This window comes from Myxocyprinus asiaticus, chromosome 4 (genome assembly GCF_019703515.2).
Source record: "Myxocyprinus asiaticus isolate MX2 ecotype Aquarium Trade chromosome 4, UBuf_Myxa_2, whole genome shotgun sequence".
In the NCBI taxonomy this organism is placed as follows: Eukaryota; Metazoa; Chordata; class Actinopteri; order Cypriniformes; family Catostomidae; genus Myxocyprinus; species Myxocyprinus asiaticus.
Window position 1 is genome coordinate 19,332,564 of NC_059347.1, and position 13,778 is coordinate 19,346,341.

Genomic DNA, 13,778 nt, shown 5'->3' on the forward strand with positions numbered 1-13,778 from the left:
TTTTCGCAAAAAATCCTTGGATGGAAACGTAGTTAATGACGGTAAATGTGCCACACACATACTATGCGTCGACAAGACGCTGATAGGATGCGCAAGGAGGAATTCTGCGTCCTGTTAACGCAGTAACGATGCTCTCGAAGATGCACGTCGCCCTACTGTAGTCATCAGAACGAGCGAGCAGAATCTGACTGAATGTAGAGAGCTCAGTTATCTGTGTGGCTCCACATCGCACGGCGTTTCCTTCATCACCTCCGATGGCAGCTGTGTTTTGTCTAAAAATCATTATTTTGATGGCACTGCTGTTTGCTGATGGTCAGTCTGCTCGGTTATACACAGAAGAGGATCCAGTGGTCATCCTGACCAGCGATACTCTGAAGCCGTCCGTGTTCAACTCGTCCACCGCCTGGATCGTTCAGTTCTACTCGTCCTGGTGTGGACACTGTATCCAGTACTCACCTACATGGAAAGCACTGGCAGACGACGTGAAGGGTAGGAGGATTTCCTTACAGTAATAATCTTGCTGTTTATTTACTCTCCTGGAAAAGCACAGTCGTTTTTCCCCCCCCCGTAAATAAAGAATAGTATGGGAAGGTGTCATTTAGAAATGATTGCCCTTAAAAAGAGTACTGTAGTGGTCCCATGGTATAGTGATGGGAATACAAAGTTTCTTTTGGACATGTATCAATGCAATAATGTGTACAGACACAAATCATGGGAGTATCTTGTTTTCAGACATGTACCATGTCTGTACCATGTTATTTTTGAAGTACAGAAACAAATACCAGGGCAAATTAAATGGCAATCACTTAGTATCAAGTACCATAGTTTTGCAATCACAGTTAAAAATAAAAAATAAATAAAATAAAAAATAAAATAAAACAAAACAAAACAAAACAAGGATTTGCAATGATATCAAATCCCAAAATTCCTGGTATTATTACCAAGAAACAAACTGTTTGACAATAATTGTCATTTAAAATTAATAGTCATGTAGTTGTGGTGTCTTTTATAATGGTAGGCAAAACATTTTCTCTAAATGATTTGTCTTTTGATTATCACATTTGTTCACTGTAGATCATTACATGAGTATTACTTAAACAGGTGTAGTGTGTGTGTGTGTGTGTGTGTGTTACTTAAGTACAGGAGAGCTTGTGAGGAAGTTGATAAGCCCTGTGCTGTTGATACACCTGTATGTAAATCCACGAGAATTGCAGACTGTTGCATTTTCACACCTACCTGATTGTGATCAAGGTCTCATGTTCACCCAAAACACTCACTCTATTTGTCTCTGTTTTGTGCAACAAAATGCACAATAATAGTATCATGTTTGAGTTATTGGACACCACTGTATGGCAGGCCAAACTGACTATTATTCATTCGCATGATATGAATTGTTGATATCAACAATTACATTTTCACCAGTTAAAATGCTATTTCCTGACATCTGAAATTAAATTACAACTAGTGGAAGTGCCAATTCTTGATATCAGTAATTACATATGTACTCGTAAAAACATTAATTCTTGATATAAAAAATTACATCACTCGCAGAAACGCACATTATTGATATACATTTTTTTTATTGTAATTATTAAAAACTGCGCAGGTCCTAGAGGGGGCGTGGGAGTTTGCTCATCCAGTTTACATGTGTTTTGATGGACTTGGAGAAGGCATATGACCGTGTCCCCCGGGATGTCCTGTGGGGGATGCTGAGGGAGTATGGGGTGTGTTAAGGAGTGTGTCCAGTTTGGGGGCCTCAGCATTGCATCCCTGCTATTTGCAGATGATGTGGTCCTGTTGGCATCATCATGCTGTGACCTCCAGCGTGCACTTGGGAGGTTTGTGGCCGAGTGTGAAGCAGTTGGGATGAAGATCAGCACCTCCAAGTCTCTGCCAGAAAAGGGTGGATTGCTCTCTTCAGGTAGGGAGAGAGCAGCTGCCCCAAGTGGAGGAGTTCAAGTATCTCGGGATCTTGTTCACGAGTGAGGGAAATTTGGAGCGTGAGATTGACAGGTAGATCTGTGCAGTGTCTGCAGTAATGCGGTCGCTGTACTGGACCATGGTGGTGAAGAAGGAGCTGAGCCTGAAGGAAAAGCTCTCAATTTACCAGTTGGTGTACGTTCCACCCCTCACCTATGGTCATGATCTTTGGGTAGTGACCAAAAGAATAAGATTGTGAATACAAGCGGCTGAAATTAGCTTCCTTCGTAGGGTGTCAGGGCTCACCCTAAGAGATAGGGTGCGAAGCTCTGACATCCAAGATATATATATATATATTTTTTTTTTTTTATTTTATTTTTTTACATTTAGACCACTTAAATTATTGATTGCTATCAGGATGTGAAGAGACTTTCAACCAGTATAAAAAAAAATTTCTGGAAAAGATTGCACACCCTAGTTTTAACTGGTGAAAATTGAATAGTTGATATTAACAATTCATGTCTTGTGAATGAATAAAAGTCAATTTGGCTTGCCATACCACTGTGCTTTTGAACATGTAGGAATTGTTGATGGGTAGTTTACAAATAACATGGATATACTTCTAAACATCAAGATTTTTTATTAAAATGCATATGTACAAGGGACTGTGTATATTTGAGGTCACCATTTCTTGACATAAAAAATAAAATAAAAATAATAATAGTGGTGCACCAATCAGGAAATTTGAGGTCGATACCTAACACAGTTTTTTACACTGAGATCGTCCGATACTGACCCGATCACAAATTTTTCTTTATAACATGCCCTTTGCTTCACTTTTGCTACAATTTATACAGTTTGCTGCAGTTATATGTTTATGCCCCATGCTGGAAAATTACATTCAATTTACATTAATTGTGAAATGCTAATATTTATTTGAATTGAAAACAGTTATGAATAGTCCTGTTGTTACTATCAAAGATCATTGTGACATACTGGCCACCAGTAAACACCATGAGAGCATCACACACAACAGAGAAAAGTTCAAAAATAAGAGAGATATTTCCATTAAGCTCCAAAACTGCTCCATTGAGAAATCACTAGTATTTACAGTATTTGTTATCTGTCTTTGGTGTTTTGTTGTAACACAAATCACTAATTATTAAGTAACGTTGTGAAAATGCTGTGCCGTTATTGAAGGTTAAACTGTTATTTGTGATACTGTGACAAACATTTATCTCTGATTTAAATCGGGGTTCTCACAAAATAGCGCTCGTATAAGTGACTAACGACAGACTGAGAGCGCCTGGGTTTCATTCCACTTCATTTTAAACATCCACTCCCTGACTTCCCTAAGCGCTTCCCCTCGGGGAAATCCCCGCTGCCATTTTGGAAGTCCATTCCACTTTGTTAAGTGGGAAAGTGAAGTTTCTAATGACAACCCCTCAATTCTGACTGAGTCAGCAAGCCTACTCAGATGTAGGCTTCAAGCAGCTCCATATCCAATACAACTCGACTGTGACAACAGAGATTGCACTTAACCTACTCCCACACAACTTTAGTGTATGGTGGAAGTGAAGTTAGGTCAGTTAAGCAATTTAGAAAAGTTATATTGAGATATAAAAGCATAATACTTGTAGCTCCCTATGTGTCCATTGTAATGTTACCATTTTTGTTTGTGTAAAACTTGATCAATTTGTTCTAACAGTTTATTCTAATAATAATTTAAAAAAAAAATGGTTTCTTCACAGACAAGATTTATACATTAGCCTCTGAAAATACAACTAAACTTTACCTTTTTAGATTGCATCAATCCCCAAAAACTTTGTCTTCTCAGGTGCAAAAAACACAAATAATTCCACAAAATCAGCGTGCTCCACGTGATCAAGGGTTTATGGTGTTCCAGTTAAACTCATTGCATGAGTTCTGTCAGTAGTGGGCCCTCCAAGTCCATGAGATGAAGGGAAGTTAGTGAGAGAAGGGCATACAAATTTGGAGTTGAATGCAGCCCTGGAGAGGAGAGTCCGTATGTTTAAAAATGAAACTGAAAGCGCGCGTGATCACTCAAACTGTCTCTGTCGCTCCACACACACATCTTACTGTCGCAACTCACGCAACATTACATATACTCAGATTTGTATTTGCTTCTTTATTTGTTGTTTAATTAGTTTTTACATCCATTTGAAGTATCTTTGTCCTATCCATGTCTAACTGTACAGCGAGTCAGAATTACTACCGCAATGCCTCTATAAAATGGGGATCTTACAATTCATACACATGTAACACACTTTTAAAAGAAACCAACATATTCATCTAAATTACAGCATATCTGAAAGTGTAAATTCGCAAATGCTTATTTTTTATTTTTTTGCCAATAAGAGCAAGTGCTCATTCATTAGAGTAGCAGTGAATGTGTGATTTCGTGCTTGCAGCAATTAAAAAAAAAGTGAAAAAGATTGGAATCTAGGCACCATCGGCCTATCGCCGAAGATGCCGATCACAAATTTAAGAATGTTGTGCTATGCAACTAAAATATGTCTGTTACTAGCCACTAGCTAGTAAATGTTCAGATTTCACTAGCCAGTGATTGAGTTGTGTGGTGGTGAAGAACTTGAGCACAGCGATCCTTTTACTGAATAAGAAGCTGGCGATTAAGAAGCTGGATTCAGCCTTGTCTTTTACTGCGTGTTGTGTCTCTGGGGCACACTCTGAAGGAAATGTAACTTATTTGGCTGCAGTGGGTCCTGAGGTGTCGTGATCGCGGTGTCACCATCGCTTAAATTGAGCTATGATATGCCATAATTACGTTTACATTGCATTTAACAACGTCAGTTCTGATTTTGGTTCAACTTTTCCATTAATTATTTTCACAACATTCTCCATTTTAAAGAATGGCCAGAGATCAGTGTAATGCACCTGTTGGACGTCTGTTGGAAGGTAAAAGTGTTGCAAAACTCAAGAGCTTATACATTTGAATTTGAGAACTTGGACAATAAATATTTGTACACAGATTACATTATGTACAACACAGATTATGCAAGTAATAGTTTCCTTTTGCTTTGTTCCGTGTATTGTGTATCCAAAGACGAGATCCAGGCACTCCATTTTCATTTTATGTCTCTTTTCAAATCCTTTCTGTTATTTACAGGCAGTTGGTGATCAAAAAGATAAAAAGAAACGTTAATTCTAATCATACATTGCACAGATGAGGGAAGAACAACCGTGCAACTTCTCTTTAATTAATGTGCGCTCATTCAACCGTAAAAATTTGCTCACAGAGCTGCAGTTCTCTTAAAAAGACAGTACCAATTTAGTACTTGTTATACATATCAATGTAAACTCAATATAAATCACACAAGTTCATATAAACAAACATGTAGCAAAATGTAGTAAGTTTAATAAATGTGTAAATACATAAATATTTAAAGGCATTTAAACTTTAAACTTCAAAAATCACTGTAAATGTTGAAGAATTTAGCAAATAGGCTCATGCATCATGTATGCAAGGGTTTGGTAAAAAAACCTTTTTGAAAATAGTTTTGAAATAGAAGCACTTAAATTATTATTTTTATAATATAATTATTTAAAAAAGAATTGTTATATGTGTAATTCTGTTGTCATTATTTGGTTGCAACCATGTGAATATTTTGTTAAAAATGTGCATGAAATTTCAAACAGTGACAACAGCTTCTATCATTATTAAAAATGCAATTTTGTGACAAAAGCGAAATATGAAAATAAAATATACAATCTCACATACTATTTTGCATGAAGTCATATATGGGAATATAACATACTGTATATGTGTGTGTGTGTGTGTGTGTGTGTGTGTGTGTGTGTGGGCAGGTTTAAGTGGTTTACGAGGACATTTTTTTAGGTTATAAACTGGTAATTACAAGGGTATTATGCTATAATTGTGGCTTATGAGGACATTTCTAGTGTCTCCATAATTCAGATCGCTTAAAAAACATACTAAACGATGTTTTATAGAAAATGTAAAAATGCAGAAAGTTTTTTGTGAGGATTAGGGTTAGGGTTAGGGGATAGAATCTGTAGTTCGTACAGTATAAAAATCATTATGTCTATGGAGAGTCCTCATAATGATAGCTGCACCAACATGTGTGTGTGTGTGTGTGTGTGTGTGTGTGTGTGTGTGTCTGTGTGAAGATGCCCCCTTCTCAGTTTGCTTAATATATTTTTCAGCCACTCGTGTTAGTTGCAGTGAAGTGTGACAGCAATGAAAGGTCACTATAGACTGACACATTTAATCTAAATTAGGGCAAATAGATTTACCACCTTGTCTCAAAGATGCTAAAAGTGATAGTTTGCATAGGCTAAACCTTTCTACAATCAATGTGACAGCTTTAGTGTTTTCTCTCACTGCTGTTTTTAAGCTTTACGACCCTTACAAAAAAGTAATGTGGAGATAAAATTGTACTGTGATGGTATCAGTTGGTAATACCGTGGTGCGTTGTTAAACAGTCAAAAGTCTTAGCCTATAATTAAAAAGATTCTCATATTGCATTTTTCTAATTTTAGTACAATTTACTTTCATTACAAATTATTTATAAGCATAACATCCTTTCGAGCTTACAGTCCTCTCGAGCTTACAGTTTATGAAAAATCTGATGATCCATGTTATCCCAACATAATTTGAGAATGTTCCAAAGAACATCTAGTGTGCTTTAATGGAAGGAAACCTGACCTTTTGCAGAATGGAGTTAACAAGGTGGTCAAAAAATGTGTGACCTAGAAATTGTGCTATTATTTTTTTTTTTATGTTAAAATTCTAGCCTACTATGCAACTATAAGTGAGCCATTTGTAGGTTGATTTCATGTTAAAGTGTAACATTGATAGCTCTGTGGCGCTATCAAAACCTTCTTCTGTTTGTTTGAGCTGCTCGTCCAGCCCGAAATGGCAACATTGGCACAACCAATGGCGTGAATTTGGGGTGGGACTATCTGTTTGCGCAACCAAAGGAAGATGGGGGGAGTTTTCTGTAAAACAGTGATTATTTTTGCAATTTGATTTGGTGACAGTTGTGGCACAGAAATTACAGCTTTAAATTGGATTTTAAATCTCAGATTTCAGATCAAATCCACTATATATTCTCGTGGTTTATTATTCAAAGAATATCATTGTATTACCATGATACATGTTCAGGAATCCATGGTAAAACTATTTAATACATTTTTTGTACCTAATAGTTATTGGATAGGGCTTTCTTCAAAAGTGAATCATTGAAATGGAAGTAGATATGAAGACGTCATACTTTTGACTCACAAATGCATATGTGTCAACCTACTGTAGGGTATATGTGTTGGAATGCCCTGTCTGATTTTCTTCTTCAGTGGACTGGGAACAAGGGGATGATGCTGTTCTTTAGATGACTAACATTGCAAAGACAAGTCTTCTGTTAAATGCATTCAGTTTGCCTTTGTTGGCACAAACTGTTGGCTGGGTGGCTCGTGAGTGGCCGCCTACCAGCTGTTACCTTCACAATGAGGGTCAGATGGCCCTATTGTGAGGGCATGACCCCGCTGTGCATTCCCCCACACATCTCAAAACCCACAGTGTCCCGCCCTCAGGTGAAGAATAGAGCATCAGAAAGGGCTAAAGAGCCCCCGGCTGTCTCTTCTCTCTCATACAAGTTTGATATCAGCTGCCTTTCTCCTGTTTTTTTTGTTTGTTTTTTTTCACACTCCATCTGCTTCATCTTTCTAAAACAGGTTTTACAGCTGTTCACCAAGTTTATAGGTTTGCGTAAAAAAAAAAATAAAACCCACCTGGCTACAGAAACCCAACGTACAAATTTACAGAGTATGAAACCATGATTTATTGAGGGACTGTATTTTCTTTCAGAAAACTGTGTGTGAAAGCCCTAATATCACCAATGTTTCCAATGTCAGGGATCAAAACTGTGTTATAAAGAAATAAAAGATTTTATGCTACCTGCCAATGTTCCTTTTACCTATCCACTTAAGCCAAGCATACACTATACGACTTGCAGTCGCCGCTCTGCGACTCAGTCTTGTTTTCAATCGTGCTGGTACGCACAATACAGGACTGTAGTGTATCAACTACATGACCATTCGTTCCCGACTGAGACCATGTGTACACTGGTATTACAGTGCGTTTTGGGTGATCTGATCACAAATGTAGAAGTGAGACACATCACCGTTACACCTGGTCATCTCTTTTGACCACTTCTGTTCGGATTTCGAGGAGAGAGTTTCTGATTTCATGAGGACATACATCAATCATTACGTCTGTGTATTACTAAATGATAATAAAGCACAAAAAAGTAAAAGACAAGAAAGAAAGCGCAAAAAACTGGTGCACAGTTTCTCTTAATTATTCGCAAACATGAGGTTTAGAGCAGAATTCTGAGTTATTTCTAGGGCTGCCACCGACCAAAGATTTTCCTAGTCGACTAGTAGGTGTTAATTTAAGCCATTAGTCGACTAGTCGTTGCACGTTTATGATATTAATTTAATTACTTAAATATATATTTTTGGGGGGGGGGGCATCAGAAAATGGTTTGAGTTCCAGGGCTGAGAAAGAATAAGTAACATTGCTAACACTGTTCTACATTACAGAGAAATACTAAACCGTAATAATGAGCCTTTAAAATATAAAGCGTAATGATTCTGAATGTGTCGGAAAAACCAACAAGGAGACTGTCTGAACATTTTGTTAATTTATAGAGAGAAATGCACATTAGGGTTGTGTCAACAGACGATGATCTCGGGGATCGACGATGGTCAGAGTGATCGCCAATAGCTGATGCCTTTAACGATATCAAGATGATATTTGGCTCGTTTTCCCATTAATGTATAACATTATTATTATTATTATTATTAGGCTATTATTATTATCAACTTATTATATTACAAATAATTTGCCCGTAGACACACAGACACGCGCTTGAAGAAACACTTTATTATATTATTAAGAACAGATGACAGAAAAGCCGTCTGTATGCATGTATGACGCACTGTTTGTACAGAGGCGTGCAGTCTCGTGGAACACGCACATGTAAAAGTTTCTAACTCTTTCTTTGTTTTTGTCTTCTGAATTTTTCGTTTTTGTTTTGCAAGAACAGTATCATCTATAAGTGCTGCAACTGACCTCAGACATCTCCGTTCAGGAGGTGCTTTGAGTTCAGTTCACTTTATTTCCACAGAGCAGTTTGTTGTGACCAACTCTGCAGCCTATACATCTGTGATTAAAACATAAAGTAATACAAAAACACATTCACCTCCAACCATGATTTATATTTCAGTGATTATTTTCATCATTATAATTATTATTTTTACATTTATAATTGTTTTTATGCCTGCATGTTTAGACGGACACTTGCCTGACGGCAAATGGAAAGGTGGTTATTTTATATATATATATATATATATATATATTATTGTGAAGGAGGGAACAAAATTAATTTATTCACACATCAGGTATTTTCCCGGACAACGAAATACCCATCTGGTAGAGAACGCACAGATGAAGTAGGTTCTTTGCCAGAGAGATGTTCACAACTGTTGTAAAGCCATCTTCAAAAAGTTGAACAACACACATTTTAATAGCACTTAATTTTTTTCCAGTTTCATTTAAATTTTTTGTTAAAATAAATAAAAAATAAAGTTCAAAGTTTGAAATCAAGGTGTCTTGCTTTATTGTGTAGGGTTAATAAACCCTGCTTAACGAAAATTACCCCATAGTACCACCTAGCGTCCAACCAGTGGTAATACCAGTGTTCGTCAGTTTCCTGTGGAGTTTTTTTTTTCTGCAACCAACCGACCAATCAAAACTTGGTTGACCAATACTCTTCTCATCGACTAATGTTTGGTCGACTATCCGGGGGCAGCCCTAGTTATTTCAGTGCAATACCTGTAACTGAGCTTCTAGTGGGCATGCTGCTCATATCTGTGTCCCTATTGGGCATGTTCATGCATTCACTTTTAAAAAATTTCAGATTGTACGTTTATTTCCCTTTAAATCCGCATGTAACCAGTGAAAAGCTGTCCAATACAGCTGCCTGTAGCATTGTCCTGTTTCAAACGGATCGCCCCAAAATGCATCTTAAAATTAAGGTAATGAAATTCATTCTCAAACTCGTGCAGTTTATTTTTGATAACATTTCAACAAACCTGAAACAATGGCTCTCACCCGTTTTTGCGCTTATTAGCACCATTTGCAAAGGAAAAAAACAATAAAAACAGCTGAAAATAATAATAAAAGCAGGTAGGGAGATGTGGGTGAAATTTTATTTTATTTTCTAATAATATAATATAATATTTTTTGTCTTCTGCTTCCTAATACCTATCTCTCCTCTTGCGCTCTCTCTATATTTAATTGGAATTGGATCATAACGGTCTCTCACTTATCAGGATAGTGCACACACCTGACCAAGACATCTAGATATCAATCTGTTTTGAAAACTGTCGTAAAGTCTGGGAATAGTCTCAGCATGTCGCAGGAGTGTGCACACAATAAGACCGTTTGTCTTGAGATCTAAGACTCAAACATCAAAGGAGATGAGCTTGAGTCGTGTAGTGTCCACTAGGCATTATCTGACAACTGTGCTGGCAGTCAGTACAGATAAAAGCGGCATCTCACTAGCCAATTTTAGTTAGCTTCATTAACATAATCACCGGACAGGCAGAGGGAGAAAGAGTGCACATTAGTGTCTCTCAGCAGGAGGTGTTAATCACTTGACTGTCCGGACTGAGTTAATGGATTCAAGGACTGAAAAATCACATCCGTTTTGTTTGAAAAAATCATTCTGTCACTGAGGCGGGGACTTGTGTTCACGTCAAGTGACCAATGAGCTTCTTCTTTTACTGAAGAACAGACAAGACGTCAAGAATGATGTGAATGTTCATCACACTCAGATTCTGTCACCAGGCTTTTTTATGTTATGTATAAATATGCATAGTTTACAAGTTTGTACTTTTGTTTTATTTTAGTTCATGGAGCTTCAATATACTTTTGATTAGTTCACTTTCTTCCAAATAACACACGTTTGTTGCCCAGCTCTTTGCACAATGTGACAATAAATGTGTGAAAGAAAAGGACGCAGTTTCTTTTTGCTCTGCCTTCTCAATAAGACATGTCTTTAAAAACAACCAGTTATAGCAGATGCTGCAGACTCTTGGAGTAATATTGAAAAATACCTGTGTATTCAAAAGCTTCAGGTTGATTGGCTGTGAAAATATAGTGCTTTCACAATATATATTATTCCAAAGCAGCTTTACTGAGAATTCGGCGAGTGAGCAACCTCCAATGAGCAAGCTAAAGGTGACAGCTATAGGTTCAAGGAATATATATATATATATATTTATCACAAACCTATATGCAGATGATTTTTCTTTTTTTAATTTTATATATTACAGTTAAAAACTAGGAATCTCAATGTTATAAAATAATCATGATTAATCTCATGATTTCCAAACAGTTTTTAGAAAGAAGAACGAACAAGTAACAATGTCAAATTTGGTAATGTTAAACTTGTTTTTTTGTTTGTTTATTTTTTACACTTATTTAAGACCCCCTAGTACCCCCTCGTGGCCCCCTTTAAAAAAAAAAAAAACTGGATTAGACAGTGTTTCCATATCATGTATTCTTTTCACAGACTCTCTGTGATTATGCATTTCCGCCTTATTTAGCAGCGTAAATCAAGCAAACATATTTTGTATTTGCTTTTTTTTTTTTTTTTTTACTGTAAATTTGTCAAATTATTCTTTGTATTATATTACCCTGGAATTAATAATAATAAAAAATAAACAAGTTATCACAGATGCGATGAAGTTTCTAATGCAGCTGCTGAGAGCGTGATAGTGCTGGTGCACCTCAATAAATTAGAATGTCGTGGAAAAGTTAATTTATTTCAGTAATTCAACTCAAATTGTGAAACTCGTGTATTAAATAAATTCAATGCACACAAACTGAAGTAGTTTAAGTCTTTGGTTCTTTTAATTGTGATGATTTTGGCTCACATTTAACAAAAACCCACCAATTCACTATCTCAAAAAATTAGAATATGGTGACATGCCAATCAGCTAATCAACTCAAAACACCTGCAAAGGTTTCCTGAGCCTTCAAAATGGTCTCTCAGTTTGGTTCACTAGGCTACACAATCATGGGGAAGACTGCTGATCTGACAGTTGTCCAGAAGACAATCATTGACACCCTTCACAAGGAGGGTAAGCCACAAACATTCATTGCCAAAGAAGCTGGCTGTTCACAGAGTGCTGTATCCAAGCATGTAAACAGAAAGTTGAGTGGAAGGAAAAAGTGTGGAAGAAAAAGATGCACAACCAACCGAGAGAACCGCAGCCTTATGATTGTCAAGCAAAATCGATTCAAGAATTTGGGTGAACTTCACAAGGAATGGACTGAGGCTGGGGTCAAGGCATCAAGAGCCACCACACACAGACATGTCAAGGAATTTGGCTACAGTTGTCGTATTCCTCTTGTTATGCCACTCCTGAACCACAGACAACGTCAGAGGCGTCTTACCTGGGCTAAGGAGAAGAAGAACTGGACTGTTGCCCAGTGGTCCAAAGTCCTCTTTTCAGATGAGAGCAAGTTTTGTATTTCATTTGGAAACCAAGGTCCTAGAGTCTGGAGGAAGGGTGGAGAAGCTCATAGCCCAAGTTGCTTGAAGTCCAGTGTTACGTTTCCACAGTCTGTGATGATTTGGGGTGCAATGTCATCTGCTGGTGTTGGTCCATTGTGTTTTTTGAAAACCAAAGTCACTGCACCCGTTTACCAAGAAATTTTGGAGCACTTCATGCTTCCTTCTGCTGACCAGCTTTTCAAAGATGCTGATTTCATTTTCCAGCAGGATTTGGCACCTGCCCACACTGCCAAAAGCACCAAAAGTTGGTTAAATGACCATGTGTTGGTGTGCTTGGCTGGCCAGCAAACTCACCAGACCTGAACTCCATAGAGAATCTATGGGGTATTGTCAAGAGGAAAATGAGAAACAAGAGACCAAAAATGCAGATGAGCTGAAGGCCACTGTCAAAGAAACCTGGGCTTCCATACCACCTCAGCAGTGCCACAAACTGATCACCTCCATGCCACACCGAATTGAGGTAGTAATTAAAGCAAAAGGAGCCCCTACCAAGTATTGAGTACATATACAGTAAATGAACATACTTTCCAGAAGACCAACAATTCACTAAAAATGTTTTTTTATTGGTCTTATGATGTATTCTAATTTTTTGAGATAGTGAATTGGTGGGTTTTTGTTAAATGTGAGCAAAATCATCACAATTAAAAGAACCAAATACTTAAACTACTTCAGTCTGTGTGCATTGAATTTATTTAATACACGAGTTTCACAATTTGAGTTGAATTACTGAAATAAATGAACTTTTCCAGGACATTCTAATTTATTGAGATGCACCTGTAAATGCCAAATTGCCATCTTCTCTGTTTTGTCGTATTCCATGGCTCACTATTTTATTTTTTCTCAATTTGAAAAGTTGTGGAAATGTAATAGTGGTGTTTTTCTTGTGATGTTGGAGCAAATGGGTAAGCAAAAGTTATATTTGTTTATATTTGTCTCCCATTCACTCTCATTCACCGCTATTAAAGTTCAACCTGCAATCGTTTACTTCCACGTTCCTAAACCCTGAAGTGTTAAAGGGGTCCATTGAACATACAGTCCACAGCAATCCATTTTGCAATTGAATTTGTCAATCGGTCAAAGGTAGACAGACTTACTTTAAGGGCTTTTCTAGGGACGCGTCATTCTTGTGGTTTCGTGATAGTCACCCAGTTGGGCCTTATGCTCAATGTCAACCAAGGCTGGTGGGTCATGCTTGATTTTGTTTAATAATGT

General features: G+C 37.2%; 1 protein-coding gene across 2 annotated transcripts in view; it reads left to right on the forward strand.

The window, feature by feature from the left end:
• The first annotated feature begins 161 nt into the window (after positions 1 to 161).
• The window catches only part of LOC127440182 (sulfhydryl oxidase 2-like), a 31,046-nt gene continuing 17,429 nt past the window's right edge, over positions 162 to 13,778 (forward strand). For both annotated transcript variants that reach the window (XM_051696636.1, XM_051696637.1), the window contains exon 1: positions 162 to 489. In XM_051696636.1, the coding sequence (XP_051552596.1) occupies positions 255 to 489 (235 nt within the window). In that variant the 5' untranslated portion in view covers positions 162 to 254. The remainder of the gene's footprint in view (positions 490 to 13,778) is intronic.